The sequence below is a fragment of the Sturnira hondurensis genome, unplaced genomic scaffold (genome assembly GCF_014824575.4).
Source record: "Sturnira hondurensis isolate 20B ecotype Veracruz unplaced genomic scaffold, ASM1482457v3 Scaffold0018493, whole genome shotgun sequence".
NCBI classification, from domain to species: Eukaryota; Metazoa; Chordata; class Mammalia; order Chiroptera; family Phyllostomidae; genus Sturnira; species Sturnira hondurensis.
The window spans coordinates 2,081,267-2,105,884 of record NW_028091124.1 but is presented as its reverse complement, the minus strand read 5'-3'; the positions used below and the strand labels follow the sequence as shown (position 1 = coordinate 2,105,884).

General features: G+C 58.5%; 1 protein-coding gene across 4 annotated transcripts in view; it reads right to left on the bottom strand.

Moving 5' to 3' along the window:
- The window catches only part of COL6A3 (collagen type VI alpha 3 chain), a 70,446-nt gene that overhangs the window by 30,036 nt on the left and 15,792 nt on the right, over positions 1-24,618 (bottom strand). For 2 of the 4 annotated variants that reach the window (XM_037069175.1, XM_037069176.1), the window contains 17 exons: positions 22,767-23,369; positions 18,575-19,159; positions 16,288-16,887; positions 14,536-15,108; positions 12,596-13,201; positions 10,076-10,684; positions 8,088-8,702; positions 6,363-6,962; positions 5,457-5,794; positions 4,798-4,876; positions 3,727-3,872; positions 2,587-2,679; positions 2,027-2,080; positions 1,166-1,237; positions 438-464; positions 287-331; positions 116-169 (listed from right to left, as the gene is read on the bottom strand). In XM_037069175.1, the coding sequence (XP_036925070.1) occupies positions 116-169; positions 287-331; positions 438-464; positions 1,166-1,237; positions 2,027-2,080; positions 2,587-2,679; positions 3,727-3,872; positions 4,798-4,876; positions 5,457-5,794; positions 6,363-6,962; positions 8,088-8,702; positions 10,076-10,684; positions 12,596-13,201; positions 14,536-15,108; positions 16,288-16,887; positions 18,575-19,159; positions 22,767-23,369 (5,699 nt within the window). The remainder of the gene's footprint in view (positions 1-115; positions 170-286; positions 332-437; positions 465-1,165; positions 1,238-2,026; positions 2,081-2,586; positions 2,680-3,726; positions 3,873-4,797; positions 4,877-5,456; positions 5,795-6,362; positions 6,963-8,087; positions 8,703-10,075; positions 10,685-12,595; positions 13,202-14,535; positions 15,109-16,287; positions 16,888-18,574; positions 19,160-22,766; positions 23,370-24,618) is intronic. The other 2 variants (XM_037069177.1, XM_037069179.1) reach the window with 2 other exon arrangements.

Genomic DNA, 24,618 nt, shown 5'->3' with positions numbered 1-24,618 from the left:
AGGTCAGGGAAGGCTGCTCAGAGGAAGCGGCCTTAACACTCAGGAGTGAAAGAAGGAGCCCCGAGAGGAACCAGGGACAGGTTTGCCAGCACAGCGAACTTGGACGTGCACCTACCCTTCTTCCGGGACTCCCGGCCTCTCCGGAAAGACCAGGCAACCCCTTGTCTCCCTGCCAAAGACAAGGACAAAATGTCATTCCTGGCACAGTCGCTGCCAAAGACTGAGTACCGGTCCCAGGAATCTTCGGGACCGCGGCGGCCAGGACTCAGTGTACCAGTTTACTTACGTCTTCGCCGTCAAGGCCGTCTAGTCCGATTTCCCCTAATTCGCCCTGTGAGGGGACAGGACACAAGGGTGAGTATCGGAGTCCTTCGGGCAAAGGAGCAGTGAGAAATTCCGCACAAGTTTCAATGTGAGAAGAAAGCCAAGCCCAGTACCTTCTCTCCTGGGAACCCACGAGAGCCCTGGAAAGGAAGGGAAAGGGGGACATTATCTCCGTCCTGGCAGCCAGACCCTCGGCTGCGGCATGGGGCTGCCCCACACCCCGCCGAAAGCCGTGGCGGCTGAGAATTCACTATTAGAGACGCATTTATTTGGATTGCTGGCTCACCATCACAGGGAGGTGACAAAGCTAATGCTCCTGGGCCTGAGCCCTTGGGTAGTTTTGGCTTCCTAGGGGGCGGGGCCTAAAGCCAGGGTCAGGGCTCCAAGGTCCCTCTGTGACAGGCAGGGCAGCGGCCCTGCCTTCAGCACCTGCTCTCAAACTTCAGCCAGCGGAGGAGACAGCTGGTCAGCCCTTAAAGCCAAGCATTTCCTGCAGAGAACCGGCGGGTGCAGCGGTCCCTGCCTCACTCTAGCGCCCCCACCTCCCTGACTCCTCCCAGGGTCCTGGGCTGAAGCCACGGGCACTGGCCTCCCCTCTGCCCTGGCTCACGCCTGTCTGTCCTCGTGACGGGCTCCTGGAGGCTCCCCCCGTTTCCACAGGAAACTATTCCTGCCTCTCAGGCTCCCTTCCTAGCCCCGCCTATGCTCCTGGACCCCCAGCCGTGAGGGCCCCCCCACCCTCCCCCAGGACACATGGGGAGGAACCGCCACATGCCGAAGCCCCCTCCACCCACCGCCCAGTGCTGCAGCCCTGCCCTACGTGGTGGCCCCCACACGTTACCTTTATTCCTCTCTGGCCGGGGCAGCCCTGGAAGCCTTGGGTGCCATTCACTCCGGGGGGACCCCGCTCACCCTGTCAGGGAGACAAAGCCGTTTTGCAAGGTGGGGCTCCTGGTCCTCAGTCCCCACGGGGTCCGTGGGTCCGTGGCTCCGTGAGAGGCACCCCTTAGGAAGCCAGCTTTACTGCCAGGGCAGCTGACTGAGCCGACGGGGCCCCAGCATCCCTGCCCCCCAGGTCCAGGGCTCAGCGTCCTGGAGGCAGGGCACGGGGAGGATCTGCGGCAGAGAGGGTGCTGCTGGGGGCCCAGGTGGGCAGGCCCAGTGGAGAACGCTCGGCCTGACCACAGCTCTGTGTGGTCCTGCATCCCCAGCTCTCCAGGGAGGCCGGAGCCTTCGACCTCGCCGACTCCCCCGGGGGCCCCTGAATCCCAGGGCTGGGCCTTCTTCTTATGTCTCCAAGCCTCTCCAGCCACGTCTGTCCCTAGGACCTCTTCCGAAGGCTCTGCTCACCCTCCAGTGGAGCCCAAGGCTCTGGACCACGCAAACCATCCCTGGGAGACTTCCCCTAAAGGGCGTGGCCCAATCACAGCCTGACTGCGGCCGTGACACCCCACTCCCGCTGACTCCCCTCTCTGCCTGGGGGTCTGACTGAGCAGAGCCGGACACAGTGCCCCCCACCCGAGACTCAGAGGGAGGGGAAGCACCACCACTTTCCATCAGGTAGCGATCCCACCGCGTTGTCCAGGAAGTTACCCATCGACGTTTCCCGGCAGGAGAGGCCCCAGAAACGGAAGCCTGCCCTGCTGTCCCAGCACAGAACGAGGAGGGAATGACAATTTCGGGAATAAGCAGCTTCACTTACGGGTCCGCCCTCGTCCCCGGGATACCCTCGGTAGCCGTCTTCTCCAGAAATACCCTGAAACAAAGCACAGGGGTTCCCGGGTAAATCCAAGGGTTCTGGGGTTGCTCTGTATTGGAGTGTCTCCCTGACCCCATGTGAGGCAGAGCAGCGCCCAAGTTCAGCGCGGCTTTAGCTGTGCCCTTGAACTTCTGCTCGCTCTTTGGGTGCAACTGTTCTGTCAGGACCTTTAAGGCTCCTGATCTGTCACGACATCCTGTCTGTTTCCTGTCACTCCGAGGCAGATGCAAAGCGTCCCTGCGGACTGTCTGCAGTGAGAGGTCAGAGATGGCCGCTGGCTTTAACGTTCTTTATAACCCTCAGAGCCAGCGGGTCAGGGAACAGCGAGATCCCCTCACCCCAGGGACTGCAGGAAGGGAGCAGACAGACATTTGGACCCGCGTCCAACAACCTCCATCCTACCACCTGGGGGCCCCTTCCCCGCCTTCTCCATCTCCAGCCAAGGTGATGACCGACTCCAGAAACTGAGCCTCGGGTGGAAGAAGTGGGCAAAGCCGCCGTACCTTCGGCCCGATGCTGCCGATGGGCCCGCGGTCCCCTCTCTGTCCGGCGCACTTGCAAGGCACCCCACAGCACGCTTTCTCCGCGACGTTGTCCTGCCAAATTGTAACCCAACGTCTGAGTCTCAGTGAGCCTGCCCAAACAGCACAGGGGGGGCCCCAAGGGGGAGACCCGATCTGCGTGGATCCGCGGTGAGAGAGGAAGTCACTCTGGTGTGGCGCTCGCTCAGAGACTGGCTTCTCGGCCTCACTGTCAGGGGCTGGGGCTGGGGGCAGTCACCAACGGGAGACCAAGAGCAAAGTAAAATAAACCTTGTTCACAAGGTCCCCTCAGGCTGGGCCTTATTTCTAGAACTCTCCAACACAGACACTCAAGTCTCAAATATGAAGCGTACTTCATGGCTCTGAAGCTCCGAAGAGCAGAACCTAACAAACAAATGGCTGGTGGTCGGAACAAAAGGCCTTCGAAAGGAAGGCCGGAGGCCAGGGCACCGGCCTGGAGGGGGCCTGGTGTGGGGCAGACCCTGGGGCCCCTGCCTCCAGGCCACGGTGCCCCCAGCCGGGTCACCAGCGCCTCTGTGGCCCTCACACACCCTTCCCGCCACATACCCTTCCCGCCCCGGCATGGGGAAGCTGTACAAATGAAAAGACCTCCATCAAAGGGAGCAGAGGGGACACCGAGGCCACAGCACCAGCACACCCGGGGACACGTGTCCCAGCTCACTGACTCTCTCACTCCGGATCTATTCATGTCCAGGACTCACTCATGTGAGGGCAACAAGGCAGGTCCCATGTGTATTCAATGGGTTCAGTCACCCACCCAGCGGCCCCTCCCTATCACCAGGTGATCACTGATTTCATTATATATTTTTAAAGGTTTTGTTTATTTATTGTTAGATAGAGGGGAAGGGAGGGAGAAAGAGAAGGAGAGAAAGAAACATTGATGTGCGGTTGGCTCCCTCGTTCCCCCTAGTGGGGACCTGCCCTGCAACCCAGGCATGTGCCCTGACTGGGAAGTGAACCAGCGACCCTGTGGTTCGCAGGCCTATGCTCGGTCCACTGAGCCACACCAGCCAGGGCCTGACTTCTTTACCGTGAGAAGCCAAACACTGCGGGTGGTGTGCGGAGGCACAGAACACGCACCAGCTGCTCCGCGAGCTCGTAGTCCAGGTCCAGCAAGTTGAGCCTCAGGGGCCTGTTGTACATGAACCCTCGCCCGAACTCCAGCTGCATCAGCTGCTCCAAGTCGGCAACCCGTTCGAGGCCCACCAAGATCAGCGCCTGGACACCTGCGAGGACAGCACATTTCCAAGGCTCACCGGGGCGCTGGAGAGCCACGGCCTCTCTCATCTTGAAAGACAACACCAGTGTATCATTCGGCCCTTCCCGGAGACACGTGTACGCAAGCTAGTGAGCCCCTGGATGGAGCCGAAATGCTGCAGCGTGGAGCCCCACCCACGGAGCAGTGGTCTCAGACACGCCGGGGACTGAACTGCTTACTACGGACACAGGCAGTGACACCACAAAGTGTCTTCGTGCATGAACTCCCCAGCTGGTCCTAGCCGACACAGGGACGCAGGGGAAAGAGGTGAAGCACCTTCAAAACCAGGCGAGAGCAGTCTCATCCCTGCTGCTCAGGGAAACGAGCAATGAAGGGAACGCTCTCGTGGTGACCGAACACTTCCCTGCACTCGCCTCAACCCTGGCGGTCAGAGCTACCAGAGTCCAGAGCTGTGGGCAGGTGGCCATCACTTCCAACAGCAGACACCACCGCTCCTCCGGTCGGTCACCTTGAACTTGGAAAGCATGCTTTTATTTATGTTACATTGAAGTTTGTTTCTTTGATGCTGTTGTCTTCTTGAGCTAGGCTAACTGGAAAAGACAGCAGTATTTTTTGCTGCGAAATTAATTCCTAGTTTACGTGATGTCGCTAAGTGAATCAGGCCTCCCCGTCCTCTTGCAACAGCGTCACGCTTCCTGATGTCGTACCACTTGGGTGGGTCTGAGACAGCGGGGCCTGTGCCAGGACTCGGTCTGGGGCGCAGGTGGCTCCCTGCTGCCCCATCCCCTTGCCGCAGGTGGACGGCAGGGAGCCAAGATGCCCAAGAAGAGGGCGGCCTGAGGACCCAGCAGCGACTCCTGTCTCTCCAGCAGAACCATGCGTCCACCTCCCCCCACGGCTTCGTCCTGTGTTTGGAAAGCCCCGGAACCTACCTGCTTGTCGGAGCTCCTCCGAAGCCTGTTGCAGAGCAGCCAGATCTCCATCCACCCCGTCAGTGAAGTGAATGACCACCTGAAAATAGAAGACGAGTCAAACCGCAGCTGACACTGAAAAGAAACGTCACAGGCGCTCATGCGGGAACTTCCCCGTTTACAGCCGAGGAAACTGGGGACTGAGGTCGGGCACCACGGCCCCGTGTCCCCAGCTCTTGGCTGCTGTGCAGTTGACTCCGGTGGGAAAGGAAGCCGTGCGTGGTGGTGTTTGGTTTATCCAAAACCGCAGGCAGCAACAAAAATGAAAACGGTTATCTCACTTCCCTACGTGTGTGTAGTTGTTTCTGGAAACCACGTGTGCACATACACAGTTAACCACAGGTGTGTGCCCAGCAGGGAGAGGACTTGCACAGGGAACGGAACTATTCAACAGGTGGGACTATCGATGTGCATTAATCACGAATGCAGCTCATCCAGGCTCCGCTAGTGACTCCCAGGGTGTTTTCTTAGCGAGCTGAACTGAGACTGGGGAGGCACTTCAGATACAACGATGGGCTGAGGAAGCGACGCGCACCGTAGGCACTTCCAAGGCCACGGAGGGTGAACGGTGTTTACGGAACACCGCAGGCTTCCTGGCGACCGTGGGGCAGCCTGCTCACCTTCACGCTGTCCGGCGAGGCCTGCCGGAACTTGCTCTCATAGGCCTTCAGCGTGTCGGCCGTGAGGATGTAGGGGTGCTGGCTGCGCATGTTCTGGAACTTCTCGAGCAGCTCCGGCTGGTACTCGGCAAAGTCGAAGGCCTCCACGGGGCCCGAGGGCGTACTGCCCACCACGGACACCCGCACGACCGGCATCTGGCCGCCGCTGCAGCTGAGCCTTTGCATCTGGCTGATTCGATTCAAGACGGCCTCCACCTTCGACTCGAGGCCCTTCTGAGCCACAAAGACATTCTGGTCTCTTGAGCCATCAAACCCCAGAATCACATCCAGGTTACAGGCTGTGGGGGGAAGCAGATGGTGAGCTCTAAGAAGGGCTGTGGAGATGAGCCCGACATTCGGGCACAGCCCAGGGTCAGGGGCCGGGGCACCCAACGCAGAGGGCAAGGCGAGCGCTTGTGCGGATGAACTCTGAGAAGCAGCCCGTTGGCCGGCCTCCCCAGACACCAGTGCAGACTGTGCGTGTTTCTGTGACAGTCGTCTACACTGGTGTGATGTTCAGCTACTATTTAGGTGCCTCCCAAGTTCACGCTTTACACTAAATGCACCCGAGAGCTCAAATACTCCGACCTCCTGTCACTGATATAACGAATCTATGGGCAAAAATGGGGGGCAATAGTCGGACTTATTGAGGGATTAAAGAATAGAGAGAGAAAGGAAGTCTTACAGAAGCAAGAAAGACAGGCATCCCTCTTATACTAGAAGAACACCCCATAGCAGGCTCGGTGACCACCCGGACTCAACCCAGGCGGACAGGAGTCCGAAAAAGCCCGGAGAAGCCGATGCCTAAGGAACCCCTGGGCCAGCGCTGGGAGTCCAGGCTGCGAGCGCACCCAGGGACGGTGCTACCTCTGGCCACGTCCGTCTGGCCCGGACACAGGTTCTTCTGCATGGCCGCGTCCAGCGTCTCCAGCACCTGCTCCTTCAGCTCCGACAGCTCCTGGATGCTGCCCACGCGGAAGGCCATGGCACTGTTGGACGCGATCTTCCCCAGCTCCACTAAGTCGGCGCTCCCCAGGCCCACCGCGAACACCTTGACGCCCCTCTGGGTGAGTGCCAGGCTGGCCTCCTGCGCGTCCTCGACCGACCTCCCTCCGGTGATCACAAAGGCAACCGGGTAGACCTCCTGGTCCAGGCGGCTGCCCGCCTCCGGCACGAAGTGGCTCAGCCGCAGGTGCTCCAGGGCCACCTTGGTGTTGGCGTGCCGCCCCCCTTTGTAAACCACCTTGTTGATGGCGTCGAGGATCTGCTGCTTGGTGGAGAGGTCCTTCAGGAAGAACTCGTCGGTGGGGTCGGAGTTGTACTGCACCAGCCCCACCTGGATGGAGTCGCCCGGCCCGTACACCGTGTCCACGATGTCGGACACGAAGTGCAGCACCTCCTGGAAGCTGCTCCTCTGGAAGTTGATGGAGCCGTCCAGCAGGAACACGATGTCCGCTTTCTTGTTCTCTGAAAGTGACCGGAACGAAAAGGGGGACAAAGTCGGTTTCCATGGCCGCAGTCGACACACAGAATCCAAATGAAAATAACTGACACGAGGCAGCCCTGTAACCGATTCACAGGGAACACCATGGCTCCACCCCACGCTGCTGTACTTTCCAAATTCACAGCCCTTAAACCATCATGCTAAACACAAGAGAAATGATTCATTGTTGAAACAAAAAGGAAAGGAAACACGAGAACTCAGCGAGGCTGAGTTCCGGCCATCCCATCCAAAATGGGATTCTGCTGGGCAGTCCCTGACTTCAGGGGTTTTAAGAAATGCCACCTCCTTGGCTGGTATAGCTCAGTGGATGGAGCGCAGACCTGCAAACCAAAGCATCGCTGGTTTGATTCCCAGTCAGGGCACATGCCTGAGATGCAGGCCATATCCCCAGTATGGGGTGTGCTAAAGGCAGCCATACATTAATGTTTCACTCCCTCTCTTTCTTCCTCCTTTCTCCATTTCTCTAAAATAAATAAATAAAATATTTTCTAAAAAAGAAATGCCACCAAATACTCTCCTCCAGTCCAAATGAAGGATGGCATCTGGCAAGAATTGGGACCATGTGCTACAGGCAGAGCGAGGAAAGGCTGGCAGGGGTGGATCGCAAAATGGGAAGCCAACCCCACGCGCCTTTGGAGGGTCGCCTGCCAAGGTGCTGAGAGCTTTGTGGGGCACCGCTGGAAGTCAGTGGCATTTGGGGTCAGTTCCTAACTCCACCAAGCAGTCACAACCAGAGCAGCAGGGGTCCGGGCTGGCCAGCTTCCCTGAGGCCATCCTGTTCCGAGGCCAAGGCCGGCGGTTGCCGCTCAGGGCACCTTCGAGAGATTCTCAGCCTCATTAACCTCAGAGAAGCTCAGGATGTCTCCTGGCGGGGGGGGGGGGTGTCAGTAACCCTTTGCTTTCTGGGATGTTTCCTTCAACAATTTCAACTAAATTATTATTCAGTATTTAATGTCTAATATTATCTGGAGCAACAACCCTCTGAGATGAAAATCATTGAAATGAATGCTAATGACATTTTTCGGTTGAAAAAAATACTGGTGTGCCCCCCCCCAACCTCCCGCAGTCTCAGGTCCCACCTGCCGTACCTGTGCGCGGTGGGGAAGTGGCGGGCGCTCCCGGGGGTGCCGGCGTGACCCCAGAGGGTCCGACTGCGCTCATGACCCTGTCTTCTAGGTTGGGAAGGTCTTTGAACTCTGGCACCATGAAGACCAGCCTGGGGCTTCCAGTGATGGTCTGCAGCTCCGCTCTGTCGGTGCCGCGGCTGCCCACCCCTAAGCTCACGATCCCGGAGGAGCGGATCACCTGGGAAAACCTGGAGATGTCATCCTGGGATTTTCCACCCAGAAACAGAACCAGGTGCTGGGGCACCCCGTCTTCTATCCGGCTCCCAGCCGACTTGACGAAGAGGTTTCTTGCCACGAACTCCAGAGCTTTGCCAGTGTTGAGCGGAGACCCCCCTCTGAACCCCAGGCGGCGAATGGCGCCAATCACGGCGGCTGGGGACTTATGGGTCTTCAGGTAGAACTCGGGGAAGACGTCGTTGCTGAACTGCACGAGCCCGATCCTCACTTTGTTGGGGCCGACGTTGAGCCGTCGCACCATCTTGATGATGAAGTCCCGGATGTGCGCGATGCCTTCAGGCCTCACTCCCTCGGAGCTGTCGATGAGGAAGACGATGTCGGCCGCGTCGCTCTCAGCGGCTGCGGACAAAAGGGGAAGGAGGGAGCTCAGCGCGGGGCCGGCGGCCGTCCGCTTCCGTTCACGTTTCATTCTGGATTGTGTGGTGTGTTGCACCCCAGCATGGGATTAAAACTATAACCGGAGTCACAAGTGTTTACAGCGTGGGTGTTTTTTTTAAAATAATCATTAAAATCGGGCCTTTTGCACCCAAATGATATCCACTTCTTGAAATATTTTAAGCTCTCCAAAATTTTCTGAGTTTACTCAGTTTTAATTTTGGCTTTGTGGTCCGGGTTACAACTAATTTGAAAAATCAAAGGGATATTTAGAAACGAATCCCAGGAACCAGAACCTAAAGACTCGTGCTCGGTCCCAACCAGAAGACTCGGGGGTCTCCAGACCACCATCCCGGTGGCACAAGAAGAGGGGTCCCGCTGAGGTCAAAGGTCCTCTCCCTAGCTGCTGGCCACCCAGATGACACCTGCTGTCTCCCAAAGGGCCACTGCAGCCCCCACCCCCGCCCCCGCTGTTAGCGTCAGTGGGTGCCTCCTGCTCGCCCATCTCCAGCATTTACACAAAGTTTTTACTTTCAATATTACTTCTAGGTCTTTACATGAGTCCACTGTTTAACTAACAAACTAACCCGAAAGTCCTGCTTTCCTCCTAGCTAGAATTCTAGGTTATTTTTTAGATGCCACATGTTATTAAATGGCTCATAGGTTTTCACTCGACAAACTCCGCCTGTCTTTTGCCTCACGAATCACCGGGCTACCGGTGGGTGGTGGAAACAGCAGAGGAAACGCTGAGCAAGTCGTGCCACTGAGCCATTCACGCTGAGAAAGTGAGACACTGCCGCGCACATACAGTGGACCCTGGGCTCTCCCGAAGGACACAAAGACCGCAGGCAGACACCAACGTCGGGGAAAGCCACCCGGTAACCACGACGCATCGAGACAAAAACGAGGTCACACGGCCATCACCGTATGTGTGTGCCGATGAAAAGAAGACAAAAATAACCAAACACCCCTCTGTCCTGGCTGAGAGGAGCAACTGGGGCTTCTTCGCCCCCGGCAGCTTCAGCCCTGACGTTCGGCAAGGCACCCGTCCTTAAAGTTACTTCCCTTTCTCGACCGCATCTCATCCCGGCCGAGGCCCGTCTCCCGGAGCCTTCTGTGGACGCCCCTGCCGTGAGCTCGTTCCCAGCAGAGCCCTCCCTAGCACAGCGGCGACCCACAGCTCGCCTCCCGCCTGCACGGAGCGAGAGGCCCGCCTGGTGCGCCTGTGTTCTCGTGGCACGCACCATGAGCTCCGTGGATCTTTGAGCCTGCTCCTTTTTGGTTATCGACGCCGCCCCCGCCCCAAGACAGACAGCCACAGCAAGCGCCCTGCTCACCTGGCGGAGGATAGGTGGTGCTGGCCAGCAGCTGCTGTATCTGCTGGGAGGTCAGGGTCATGATGGGGGTCAGCAGCTTCTGCTCCAGGCGGGGCAGCTCCCGGAAGGTGCTCACCGAGAACACATACTCGGGACTCAGGGAGAGCTTCACCAGCTCCTCCGGGCCCATGTTCCGGGCCACAGTGAGGGGCGCCACACCAGAGCGCTTGAGCTCTGCCACCGAGTCGTCCACCTCGTCCTCGGATTTCCCAGACGAGATGAGGACCAGGAACTGAGGGACTCTCTCTTCGATCCGGCTCCCCAGGGGCCTCTTGAAGATATGCCTGGACACGAAATCCAGGGCGCTGCCGATGTTGACCTGCCTCCCGCCCCTGGGCTGCAGCTGCCGAACCGCGTTCCGCACCTCCTCCTTGCTGGTGTAGGCGTTGAGCAGGAATTCCACGTGGGGCTTCTCCTCGCCAAACTGGATGACCGCCACCCTGGTGGTGTCGAAGCCCACGTCCAGCGAGTCCACCAGCCTCTCGATGAGTGTGCGGATGTACTGAAACTCAGGGCCGGCGCGCAGGGACCCGTCAATGAGAAAGACCACGTCCTTCTTGCTGCCGGCACCTGCAGACCCAACGACACCGGGGGCTTCGCTTTCACAGGCACCTGAGCGTGAGCCAACCAGCTCCCGGCCTGTCACAGAACCTCCGTGTAACAGGCGAAGTGTCCTGATTCTAACCGTTTATCACAAGTCAGAGAGAAGAGAGGGACCGGCAAGGCCGAGGAAGGGCCACCGGGAGGGCGGTCGAGACTGGACACACGTGCAGATGGTGTGGGGATGGTGTCTGGGAAGGAGGGGACCTCAGCTGTGACGGACGCTGCTGGTGGGCCAAACCAGAAGGCACCTGAGAACTGACTGCTGGGTTTGGTCGGGAGTGGGGGGCCTGGGGAGGAGCACTCCATGTGCAGCGGCTCCCGGGGGTGGGGGGGACAGACTGGGAGGTTCAGAGCAGAGATGCAGGGGGTGTGGGATCTGAATGGGGACCGAGGCGCCACTGGAGGGGACACAGGGCATTGGGAGGGAGTGCTAAGCCAGAAAGAAAGCAATGTGTTTGCAGAGAGGAGACCATTGCCCTCATGCTCAGAGAGAACATGTGACCAGGAGACAGGACGCCCCTGTGTGGGTGGGAGGAGAGCCCGGGAGCAGACAGGGGTCACCATGGTCGTCGGGGGAGGGGGCGAAGCTGAAGCAAGGACTCCTGTGCTGGGAGAGGCCACGTGGTGCTTCCGGAAGCTCTTCTCCAATTCCCTGACATTGGCCAGGGAAATGGGGTTCCAGATGAGCAAGCACCTCAGAGCAGGCTGGAGGGCGGGGCCTAGCGGAAGCAGGGCGGGTTGTGAGGGTGGGAGTCCTGTTGCTGCAGAAGTTCAGGCCGGTGCTTCAGGTGAAGCAGCCGCACGTTCACCTCGAGGGCATTTCCCAGGGGCACACTCCCGGGGCCTGGCTGCACAGCCCGCAAGGCGTGGGAGGGACCCTTGGGACGGAGTTTGCAGACACTGCCGCCCACTACTGGAGATTCGCAGAGCACCCCGACAAGCGGGCACCTCTTTCCCCTTGTGCGTCTCACTGGTTCCCACGTCCATTTGACGACAAGCCCTTCGGAACTTCCCCTGGAAGCCTGGACGCCAGGCTGCCCTCTGCCCTGCACACCAGCGAGGGAAAGCAGACCTCCTTGGCCCCCTCATTCTCCCAAAGGCTCTGTGCCCTGCATCAGACTCTTCTCCCTGGCTTTGTCTCCTCCCTTCCTTCCCCCTGCTCCACGCCAGGAGGCTGCAGACAGTGTTCTGGAGAATGTGAGCCACAAGGAGAAGACGCAGCTGCCTCGACCTCATTGCGACCATCCCCACCTGGCTGCTTCCTTCCCAGTGGCCGGACTCCCGGCACCTGCCAGTGCCTGGTCACCAGCCCTGGAGAAGCGGATGGGACAGTGGGTGTGGAACACACTCGGGACACAGAGCCAGCCAAGCGGCCTTCCCGACAATTAAGACACTTCTCAGGACCAAGCAAATTCTAAAGCCACCCTCACACTCCGGCTCTGGAGAAACCAGGATTCCGGAGAGTGTGCTCCAGCTTGACTCCGCACCTGGGGTCAAACCTGGGCCCTGGTCACAAAAGGCTGCCGGCTGGACCTTCTGGGGACAGCTGAGAAGGGCCCTGAACCACTGTCACCGAGGAGACAACCCCACCCTGTGGGCACCCTCACGAAAGCCTTCCTGCAGGCCCAGGGCAGCCTACCCCACGGGTGAGGCACATGCCCTTCTGTCCAACTTTAATTTGGCCAAAAACAAGAACCTTAGCACCCCCCCCCCAGCCCCTGTCATTGCCAGCCCCTGAGAACACACACATGTGGCTCCTCCCCTTCCTGGAATTCTAGTTCACACCCATGTGGCAGAACACACACACTGAGAACACTTTGCAGCCCACAGTCCCAGGGAGTTGCCCCATTGCTTTCAGGAAGGGTGACCTGGCCTTACCCGGCGCTGGTGAAGGCACGTAAATTGGCTGCAGCTCTCTCAGCTCCTGTCTGCTGAGCTGGACCTTCCCATAGAGGTGCTGCTGTACGTTCGTCAGCTCCGTGAAGGTGGGGACGGTCACGGCAAAGTCGGGGACATAGGAGATGACCTGCATCTCCGTCATGTCGGCGTTGCCGATGCCGATGCCAACGGGCACCGCCCCGGCGCTCTTTAGGAGCCTGGAGGGGCCGCTCACATCGTCCCCGGACCTGTCGGCCGTGAGGACAATCAGGAGCTGGGGGACGTCTTCCTCGATCCTGCTTCCAGCCGAGCCAATGAGGACATTCCTCAGGACAAAGTCGAGGGCGGCCCCGGTGTTGGGGGCCGGCCCACCCAGCAGGGCCAGGCGGCGGACCGCGCTGACCACGCTCTGCCGGTCCATGTAGGAGTTCAGGTAGAACTCGGGCCTGGTGCGGTCGCTGTACTGCACCACGGCCACACGGACGCGGTCCGGGCCCACATCCAGGCTCTCCACCACCCTCTGCACCAGATCTCTCAGCACAGAGAAGCCGCTCCGGACCCCGTCCGAGCCATCCAGCAGGAACACCACGTCCTTCGCCTCTGGAACTGGAGGAAGACAGCCAGGTGACCCAAACAGGACACAAGAGGGACAGTGTTGTGCCACTTGTGGTGGGTTGAATAACGGCCCTGCAGACATGTCCCTCCCGGTTTTGAATTCCCAGAGCAGAACGTGACTTTGGGGATGCCCTTAGAAGAGGGGGGAAGGGGTCAGGGGTCAGGGAGAGGGAGAAAAGAGGAGGGTGGGAGCAGAAGTCCTGGAGGGGAGGAGGTTCCGTGTTGCTGCTTTGAAGGCGAGGGAAGGGGCCGCCAGCCAAAGTCTGCAGGCTCCTCTGGGGACTGAGAAGGCAGGGAAGGGGAAACCCGGCAGAGCCTCCAGGAGGAATGCCGCCTCACAGGACACCCTGACTTCAGCCCAGGGACCCTGGGTTTGTGCACTCCCTTTTGTTTAAAACCACCCAATTTGCGGCAATTTGTTGCAGCAGCCCTGGTGGGGGTTGGGGGAAAGGGTGCACCATTACTTGTAGACAGCGCTTTTACGTCAGAGCTGCCCCAGGCCTGGGCAGCACTGCTGACACCTGAGGGCGTGCTCCGGGAGCAACACCAGGGGCTGGGGAGGGGCCGGGCACAGCCTGCAGGACCGTTGCCTCGTGGCGGGTGGGCACTTGCAGGTAATGCGCTGCAAGTCCCCACGGATCTGTGGGGGGAAATGCGACCCAGAGGTCCGGGTCGCAGTCCCACACCAACATTGTCTGGGCCCCACGGTCACCACGGGAACACCCAACCCCCGGGCGCCATCGCAAGAGTCACTCATGAAATTAATAACCCTTTTCACTGCATTGGTCCCAGCGGCTAAAATGCAGTTAAACACAAAGGCTGGGACTGTCGGTGAAAAATGTTTCCTGCAGTGTCTGGGGCGGGAATGCGTCTGCCTCTCGTCCCGCCGCTGCTTCTGATGAATGGAGTGAAGGAATTCTAACTCAGCGGCACACCCTTCAAATAGGACATGGGGGAGTAGGAAGAGGAAGCGCCCTTTAGCTACAATGTAACATGCCATGTGGCTTTTATTATGCATATAGTAAAATGGTCTCTCTTCAAAGGACTTCTAACCACAAATATGTCTAAATCTTTAGCGTCTTATTGTGAAAGACTCCAACATCCCCTAGAACAACCGCTCCCGTTTTGCCTCTGAGAGCAACTAGAGAGTCCAAGTGGGGAAAGAAAAGCTCCATTTCGTTGTTCCTGCAGAAACCGCCTGTCGCTTTTCCACCTTCCCCAGACACCCCGGGGGCTTCCCTCTGATGGCCCGCAGCCGGCCGCCCGCCGTCACTCCCACACTGCGGAACCAAGCTGCAGAAGCAGCCCGACTCTCTGTGCCATACCTGGTGCTGGCGGCCCGACCGGCACTGTCTCTAGGAGATTCACCACCTGGGGATGAAGGTTGCCGATCTTGGGGAGCGACTCGGCAGCCAGGATAAAGGCAGGGGACAGCACTATCAGCTCCAGCTGGGCAGGGTCTGCATTCTTGGCCTGTAATGCGAAAATCACCACCCCCCTCCCTTGCAGGACCCGCGCTGCCTCTTCCACGTAATCGGACGACTTTCCCGCCACCAGCAGCACCAGGAGCTGAGGCACGCCCTCCTGGATCCGGCTCCCGGCGGACTCCACGAAGATGTATCTGTTTGCGTAGTCCAGGGCGTAGCCCACGTTGAGGGGCCTGCCAGTCTTGAGCTTCATCTTCTTCACCAGATTCAGGAGTTCGGGCTTATTCTGGTGCTCATCGAAGCGAGACTCCATCTTGACATCGTTGCTGTACTGAGCCACGGCCACTCGGGTGCCCTCCGGCCTCACGTCAAGCTCGTCAATTATCTTGTAGAGAAAGTCACGGACAGGTTGCAACTGGCCCACGACATTGGCTGAGCCATCAAAGAGGAAGAGAATGTCTCTCTTGCTTTCTGCAAAACAAGGAGGTTAGGACACAGTGAGGTTCAAGAGCAGGGCAGGCACCAGATGGGCTTCAGCCCAGCCGCACTTGAATTTGGCTGTGGGCATCGCACAAGGCATCTGAACACCACCATGCGAACAATGGAAGAAAAAGCCCTTCCCAGCCACCACTAAAACACCTGCGTTGTTCGGGTCCTTCGCAAGAAGTGAGCACAGGTGAATGGCTGGAGGAGCCAGACGGGTCTACCCCAGCTAGCACCACACTTCTCCAAACGAGCAACCTACAGGGGGCCCAGAGGGTCACCTTCTGGCCTCAGAGGGCAACCTCTCTATGACAGACAGTGTTTCCAGATTGGACACTGAACTCTCGAACATGAGGCCCTCACTGTCCTTTTGCTTAAAAGCCGACCTACCTCTCAGGACAAAGGCGGGCATTGTCACTAACTAAGGGTAAGTGACACGCACCATCACTGCTCTGTGGGCCACTGCACCCCAATCTGCTGTATTTAGACACCAGAACAAGGGTGGCAGCGCCCGGTGGGGCTCCACTGGGCCATGTGAGCACGGCGTTCGGCCCGAGCGCTCCCTAGGACTCTCTGATGTGGTTCGGTGGTCTCAGTCCTGCCGCCCGTCCACGTGACGTCAGCAGCTGGACCACTCAGCACCCCTCTGCCACCAGAGTGGTCATTTGCGGGAAGAACCCCGGGCCAGGCTGCCTCTGGAAATCCTGTTACCGTCACAGAAAGTGCAGCCCCTGACCCAGATACAGCAGATCGTGTGCACAGAGAATGTCACTAAGGAAAAGACCTGAGACTTCCCACGGATTCCAAGGCACCCTCCGGGGGGAGGAGGCCCGACTCTACTTGCTGGCACCCTCTCGCTTCCACCTCTATTTGCAGCCCAGAATGAAGACGGCGGGCATTTGGGGAGGCAGCTTCTGAATGAAGGGTGGGGTCAGGTGTGAGGAGCGCCAGCTGAATCCCCCCCCCCGCCTCGCTGCCACTCATGAACGCCCTCCAGACAGAGAGCACACAGCTGCTGCAGCCGCGTCTGGAGCCCCCATTCAAAACGCTCCGACCAAAGGGAGTCCATCGACCTTCTACAGGTCACCATGCTCTGGAGTTCAGGCTGGGCCGCCTGCCCCCAGGGAGGAGCGGGGGGAGAGAGCCCCGCACCGCGGGGAGCTTTACCTGGCTGGGCCAGTGGGACTTCCTCCACACCCCCACTGACATACGTGGTTAGGGGCTGAATCAGCTGCTGGGGCAGAGCCGGCAGGGAGCGGAAATCGTCCATGAGGTACACCAGGCTCGGGTTAAAAGCGATCTGCTCGAGCTCGGCCTTATCCACCTGCTCGGCTCCCACACAAAAGGTCAGGACGCCCTCGCGGGCCAGCGCATTGGCAGCGTGTAAGTAGGAGTCCTCCGACCGGCCGGCCGCGAGCAGGAGCAGGAGCTGCGGGACGTGCGCGCGGACCCTGCTGCCGCCGGCCTCCGTGAAGTGGTGGGCGCGCACATAGCGCAGGGCAGAGCCTGTGTTCCGGCGCGACCCCCCCTGCAGCTGCAGCCGCCTCAGGTGCGCGAGCACGTCTGCCTTGGTCTGGTATGTGTTTAGGGAGAACTCCGTGACCGGAGCGTCACTAAATTGCACTACACCCACGCGAATCCTGTCGCCTCCAACATCAAGGCTGTTAACTACGTTCATTACAAAGTCCCGCACATAGGGGAAGTTGGTCTTTCCGACGCCGAGCGATCCGTCCAAAAGGAAGATGAGATCCCTTTGGTTTGCGTGAACTGCAGTGAAGCACAGAGAACAAAGTGAGACAGACACACACGCCCACGGGGGTCTCCCATGTGTGCCTGCTGCAGGCACACATGCCAACACGCAGGACACGGGCATATACCAGGGAGGCAAAGCACGTCGGGCTCGGGACACGTGGCAGAGGGCTGTCCAGGTCCCCCACCGGGGCAGTGCGCGAGGCACGTGGACAGGCACGGGAGAGGCCAAGCTGGCTCACACAGAGACACATCGCCCAAGGCACAATGTTTTTGACGGACAGAAAGGACCTGAGCCTTAGCACTCTTCCCTGGGAGTGGGTTCCACAAGGGTGCCCTGGAGCCTGGCCTCACCCATGCCCGGGGCAAGGTCAGAGCCAGGGTCCCCCGCCTGAGATGGGGTACTCGTGGACACGCCTCTGTGAATGCGCTGAGGCTTCCCCTCCAGGCAGGTTAAAGGGGTTACAGGGGTTGACGGTGCTGACCCAAGTTCACCCCAGAACACAACTTCCTTAGGACTCAAAATGCTTAATAGGATGAGTCTGTTCTCATCTCAAGCTTTCCTAAGGGCACCCACTCCTCCCTCCCTGCTGTTCTCTTTTCCTAACAGGGCACCCGTGGGAATCCCTCTGGAGCAAGAGCACAGGAACACGGGGCAGTGAAACGAGTCCCTCTTGGGGCGTGGCTGAGGCTGTACCCGTGAAGGGTCAGAGGTGCGATTCTCCAACACGGGGATTCCCCCCACATCCAAGTCCATGCCTTGTGAAGAAATTCTCTCCTGTCTATCCCCAGTGTCAGGAAAATTTTAATCTAGCAACTAATTTTATCCTATGTTCTGTCAAACTGTACTTTGGCTATGAGAGTGCAGATTAGAATTTTCAAGAACACGAGGGAGATGTGAGGGGGCAGAGAGAGAGAGCGCGCACACCAGAGGAGAAAGCGCACATTCACGCAACGTGGGCCAAGCACAGAACTCTCTCAGAAGAGAGCTCCTGAGGCAGAAAGCCAGCTCTGGGACACCGTCTTCAGTAGGACGGCAGGCAAAGCCCACTTGCTCGTCAGCTCGCGGACTGCCTGGGTGTTCTTGAAACAACTTCTCACCAACAACCACACTCCCTGAGGGCGTGGAACAACCACTGGGTTTTCTGTTCACACCCACGGGTTCCCTTTATTTCCCACAGACGGACAGGGCATCCCGTAAAGGGAGAGGACAGCGGGTTAGCACCTGCCCCAGCACCTGCCCAGGTCCCTGAGGAGTGGGCTGTCAGCTCCAGAGAGGAAGATCCAGTCTCCATCTTGGGGTTGGGGGTGGGGGAGAAGGAGGCTGGACAAGGGTCCCCAGCAGACATAGAATGCTGGGACCTGAGGAGGGACAGGAACCCAGAGGGGACCACCTCCGCTAGAAGCTTCAGAGACAGACGGGCCCTGACCCTACAGTTTAAGCCACAGCGTTCTTATCTGACAGCACTGGAAGACGCACAGTTCTCGTGTGACATCTTCGGACCTGAAGTTGTATCATATGGCTGCTAAGTCCCACAGGTCCTGGCTCAGGGCCAACAACAGAAACAGGACATAAATGTCATCTGTCACACTTGCCTCCTCCACTTACGGATTGTCTCCTAAGTGGCACAGGCAAAGCGGGCCTCTGCTGTGTTGCCCGAAGGCTCTGCCTGGGGCCCCCCACCCTCAAACCCCCCTCGCATACCTTCAGTGGTTCCGGAGAGGGTTCTGAGCGGTGACAGCAAGCTGGGCAGCATGCCCTGCAGGGGGGCGACTTGGAACTCAGCCGGGGTGAACACCAGGGACGAATCGAAGGCCATGTCCGCCAGCTCGGCCCGGTCGGCAGCCTTGCTCCCAACGACGAGGCACATGATGCCGTCCCTCTTCAGCTCCTGCGCCGGCCCGCTGACGTCGTCTAGCGACTTACCGCCTGTTATCAGCACCAAGAGCTTCGGGACGCCTTCGGCGGCCCGGTGGCCGGCCCCACTCGTGAACAGGCTGTTCCGGACGATGTCCAGAGCGGAGCCCGTGTGCAGCACCGAGCCCCCGAGGGACTTCATCTTCCGCACGGCCGAGATAACATCCTTCTTGCTAGAGTGGGTATTAAAGTAGAACTCAGGGTTCACGGTGTCTGCGTACTGAGCCACCGACACCTGGATGAGGTCCGGCCCGATCTCCAGCTTCTGGATGACTTTGGCAATGAAGTCGCGGATGGCGTTGAAGTTGGCCGTGGTCAGTGCCGTGGAGCCGTCCACCAGGAACACTATGTCCCGCTTGTTGACTTCGACGACTGTAGGCAGCAACACAAGAAGGTGAGTGGGGCAGTCTCACAACCACGGGCAACCGCGACTGTGCACGGCTAACAGAACACCCCCTTGGGCTCTGGCTACCCCGAGGTCAGTGGGGGACTTGTCATCACTCACATATACACAGTGACAGCTGGGTCCTTCCCTACCAGGATGGCAGTGTGGGCTCCCCAACCATCCCCACCCATTCAGCACTTTATTACCAAACGGATGTGGTTTCCGTAGCCCCTGGTTAGCTAGCCTGTTGTCGCTGAAACAGTCAGCAACTGCCGAACAGGGCCGCGGCTCCCGTCACAGAAGAAGCGGTCAGAGTCCACGCAGAGGGCCCTTTGCGCCACTGTTGGGCCGCACGGACACCCACGGCTGAGGGCAGATGCTGAGAGCGAACACCCTGTCCCTTCTGTTCTGGCCACCCTGCCTTGACTTTGAGGCAGAGAAAGAAGGACAGCAGTGCCCAGGCACCATAAAAAACTTGCGCAAAGGAAATCCACGTCGAAGCCAGTAAGTGGCACCGAAGGGTTTTCAGTAAGAGCCCCAGGTCATGGAGATTCTAAGTGGTGTGGCTGGAATGGGAGACAAACCACGAAGCAAGAGCCCTGTCCCCAGGCCGGGTCCCCACGTCAGCAGCCCGCCTGAGTCCCAGGACCGAGACTGGAAACAGCGGGCACGCTCTCCCGCACACGCAACCCCTACACACCAGCGACCAAGACTCTGGCGCCGACCCCCTGGTGCTGTTTCCTGTATTCTGTGAGAAGTGTCTACCGTAGAGGGTGCATGAATTGAAAAACAAATCCACACCCACCCCTGACCCCCGGGGACGCCCACCGTCCACTTGAGTGGCAGCGCTCCCACCCCCGCCGCAGTGAGACTTCCTCCTTGCTGACCAGGAGCCAAGCCAAATGGAGCCTCCCCGCTCTGCCCCAGGGTTCTGCTGGGGCTGGGCTTGCCACACCCTCACTGGGAGTCGAACCCCAGGCCAGCTGCAGCCCTCCCCTTCCTGGTGGCTGACTCCAGTACACTACCCAGGACACGACTTCCGGGTAGCCCTGGTGGCCAGGGACCGGGCATCTGCCCTTGAACTGTCTCCAAGGAAATCCCTCTCAACTGTCCAGACCCCCGCTGCCTCTTCTCAGTGCTGTCTCCCCCCACTCTGCTCTTAGGGTGACTGGAAGCTCCTCTCAGTGACCCCAGGACCCGAAAGCCAACAAAGCCTGTCTTCTCAACCCCGGCACCTGTGTCTAAGGCCCAGGTGGCCTTGAAGTTTTCAGAAAAGGCTCTGAACTCTCAGTCACTCTCCGCCCCCTCCTGGCCTCACCCTCCAGCTATCCTGGCTCCAGCCCCTCCGGCCACACCTGAAGCCCCAGATCTGCTCCCCAGCGGGCCCCTGCAGGCTGCACTTCCCTCCCTCCACCTTCAGCGCCTAGCCCCCCATTCCCTGGCCCCTCCCTCCGTCAGCCGTTGACAGAGCCACCATCCTGCCCCCTCTCTTCCCCACACATCACCAGGCCGCCTGTGTGACACGTCAGAGCCCCGGGCTGCACCAGCAAGCTTTGCTCCCCTCCCCCAGGACGGCTCTCCCAGACTCCACTCTCTGCTCGAAGCTGCCTCACCTGCCCGGCAGCACCGCAGTCCTGTAGGCGCGGGAGACCCCCGCTCCTTCCACATCCACTCCAGGGACCTCCCTGTGCTCACAGATGTGGGGCTCTGGGCCTCCATCCTCCCCAGCTTCTCCACAGCTCGGGGCCCAGGGGATCCCCCCACCCGGAGACACACTGTCCTCGCTGGGCTCCAAGCATCCCCTGCTCTCGCCTCCCACCCCTGACTCCTGTGCCACCTGTCCCTTCGTCCCTACTGCACAAGCCCAGGCCCTGCAGCCCAGGCCCGAGACCCGTCTCTCCCTGCCCACACCCCGAGACTGTCCTCTCCACCCGTGTAAGGTCAGTACCCAGCACCCAGGCGCCTCTCAAACTCGCGGGCCCACAGGAAGCTGTCCATGCCTCTTGGGGCCCCATTCGCAGTGAGCGCCAGCCCGGCTGGTGGGGGCCGGGCTCCCCTCCGCGCCCCACGGTGGACACACCTGCAACTCCCCCCCCACCACTCTGCTTCGTTCTTCCCTGCAGCCTCTCAGGCCCGTCTTCCCTGACCATTCTGTCTACAGAGCCAGGCCCCACTCTCTGCCTGACGGCCCCCTGTGGTGTCCTCCTCAAACCTGCCACACTCCGGGGACATTCAGCCTAGTCGTTGTTTGTGCGTCCATTGTCTCCCTCCCCACTGCACTCTCTCAGGCCAGCCACCCCGTCGGTGTTGCCCACCAGCTCCGCGTCTCCCAGGCTCAGCTTACCGTCTGGCTCCTACCACATGGCCAAGTACATCTGCTGGGCACTGACGAACTAATTGCATAGATTAGAGGGGATGTTTTCAAGGAGGAGTCGGCATTTTCGTCCCCCAGTGAGCTGGGGAACCCGAAATGAGGGCCATGCACCACGTGAAAAAGAATCGGAAGCACCTCCCGGAACGGAACCACTTCTTTCCCTGGTGAGGCCCCTTCATCACAAATTCAGGACCCTGGAGCATGAGAGGCCATGTTGGCCAGCCCAGCATCATGCAGAGGGTCAACGTAGGATCGGGGCCCAAAGGCCGGCCCTTGGTCGGTGTTCACAAGTCCTGTGGAAACTGTGCAAGTTTCCAAAAGTGGGCAAGCCCAAGGAGACCTTAGTGGGGTGCAGGCCGACCAGAGGCAGGTCTGGAAGTACTGAGAGGAGCTGCGGGGCGCAGAGCCACATCAACCCGCAGGGACAGAGGGGTCCCCAGTCCACGCGGCACCCCTGTCTGCCGTCCTTGCCGCCACAGGCCCCAGCGCTGCTGCTTCCCAAATGGTGAAATTCACTTGCCACCTCCCACAGCTGTTACACAAAGATTTACGGGACTTGATTAGTGGTCTATTTTTTTTTAATGACTCTAATTGGGCTTTTTGCCAAAGACCCTCATGTGACTCTACATCACAATGGTTCCGCTCAAAAGAGCTGCCCCTGAACTTGGCAGGCGCAGGGGAAGGGTTCTCCGAAACACCGCACCGAGCGAGTGCTTCCTTACGTCCTACCTTCAGAAGCACACCTCTCGATCCCCAGACGCAAAGGACTTTGGGGAGATGCCCTCGCATATCTGGGAGCACACGTCCCTCAGGCTGACTTCGGGGGTCGGTGCCATTGTCCTGGAGTGACTTTCTCAGGATGGCAATGGACCCCTGACACCCAGGTTTACCACGTCGGCGTCATCGGGAGATGATGTGTTGGCGTTTGACATCTTGCAGGGCCAGGTCCATCGACCCGGCCCTCAGAGCGTACTTCCTGGACCACCCGCCATCTGACGGGAGCTCCCCACTCACACTCCCAGATCCTTCGTGTTTTAGGGACCATGCTGTCCGAGATGCCGTACCCAAGAGCTAGCTCCCGTAGCGCCCCTCAAGGACTAGGCTGCAGTACTTACAGCTGCTCCCGGGGCAGGTCATTCGGGGAGGTGCCCTCCTTCCTTCCACAAAACCCCATCGCCCAACACCCCGCTCCCCCTCAATGGCGAGAAGGACATACGTACCTTGTGTGACAATGGTTGGCGGTTGCAAGACAATGAGCCTTTGGGCCACGCCAACAATGTACGACAGTAATTGCTCCTGGAGGTCCCCAAAGCTACGGAATTCCGGGACAGTAAATACCAGGTTGTCATTGGTAGCTATGTACTGAAGCTCCGCCCTGGGGGCGGCCTCGGCTCCGAGGGCGAAACAGAACACGCTAGCCTGCTTCAGGGCCACAACCCCGTCGCGGATCTCGTCACTAGAAGGGCCAGCACTTATGAGGACCAGCACCTGGGGAACCCCTTCTTCCACTCGGCTGCCCCCTGCCCGGGTGAAGTGATTCTCCACCACGAAATCCAGGGCAAAGCCAACATTGGCCAGCTCCCCGCCAATGAACCCCAGGGCTTTGACCGCATCCAGAACCTGAGCCTTAGTGGGGTAGGTGTCCAAGGAGAACATGGTTCTGGGCTCATCGCTATACTGGACCACCCCCACTCGGATCTGCTGGGTTCCGACTGACAGTCTCTCAAGGAGGTTTACAAGGAAGTCCCGAATGACTGTGAAATTGGCACTTCCGGTGTTGTCTGATCCATCAATAAGGAAAATAATGTCAGCAGAGTCTTGTGCTTTAAAAGAAAGAAATGCAAAAAACGTGAAAGCGTTAGAACAGGTGACCTCATGCATCGTTCAGTGTTCTGACATGTTTCTTGGGAAACCAGTAAGAAACACGAAATATGGACAAACGAAACACATGTTGATTAAGGAACGTGAACCTCTCTTTTTGTTCTGCATTCTGAGTGGATAAGAGGCAACTTCTTAGAAACGATGGTGTAAAATAGAGAAATTTCTATCATATTCTTCACTTTTGCCCTCTTTGTAAGGCTTGTATTCACTTTTCTGTGGGAGAAAAACAAGGGTGCATGTTCTAGAAATTTCTACTCAGTTTGGAGGGCAATGAAGTTTCGTGGAATTGTGCGTTACCATAGCTACGGAAGAAAACAAAGGAGGACATTAACAAAGGCCCAAGGACGAGATGGACATTTCTCGTATTATCCTCAAGTGATTGTAAGAATTTCCTTAGTGCAAACCCATGGCGACAAAAGAGAACCTCAGATTCGGGGTTCAGTGGCTCATCACCTCAGTAGGTTAAACGTTGACCCCTGAGCGACCTGTGCCTTCTTTGTTTTCTCTAAAGACCAGTGGGACTGCATACATACATGTAACTTAACTTGTTTGGAAGGAAGAGCTCAAATGGCACAGAACGTTTTCATTTCAAATACACTCTGCTAAAATCTGGGCTTGATTTTTTTGTTTCGTTCAGTGTCCAGTTGCGTGAAACACCAGTGTGGGTCTGGGACTGGGCTATTGCCTCTTATCCAGTCACGCAATGCAGAGCAACGTCAAGCAGGGTGATATGAAAACAGTCATGACATCATTATCCAACTTTGTTTTTATGACACCCTAAGCTGCTTGTCCCCTGGGTCTGTGCGCACCTGACGATGGACCCTTAACCAGAGCTGGCTCTGGGGTACACGGACAGAAAAACGGACGCCTGGTCAAGGCTCTTCCGTCCTCCCCATGAGGGCCATTGTGAAACTTCCGTTCTAACACTAGGAACTGGGACTTCAGAGAAGCGCTGGGCAATCGATAAATAAATCTACCAACCCGAGAGGAATATTTTAAAGGCTCAGCTAGAACGTTCCAATCAGACCGATTTAAACGGCAGAGAAAGGAAAACTATCCTGGCCTTGGTTCAGTTACTTCCGTGCATGGGAGCGCGGAAACAGATTTCGTGTAAACGTAAGCGATCTCCGCATTCTGAGATCTCAGGACACTGTGTTTCGGGTATAATGACAATATAAGGCCATTCACTCT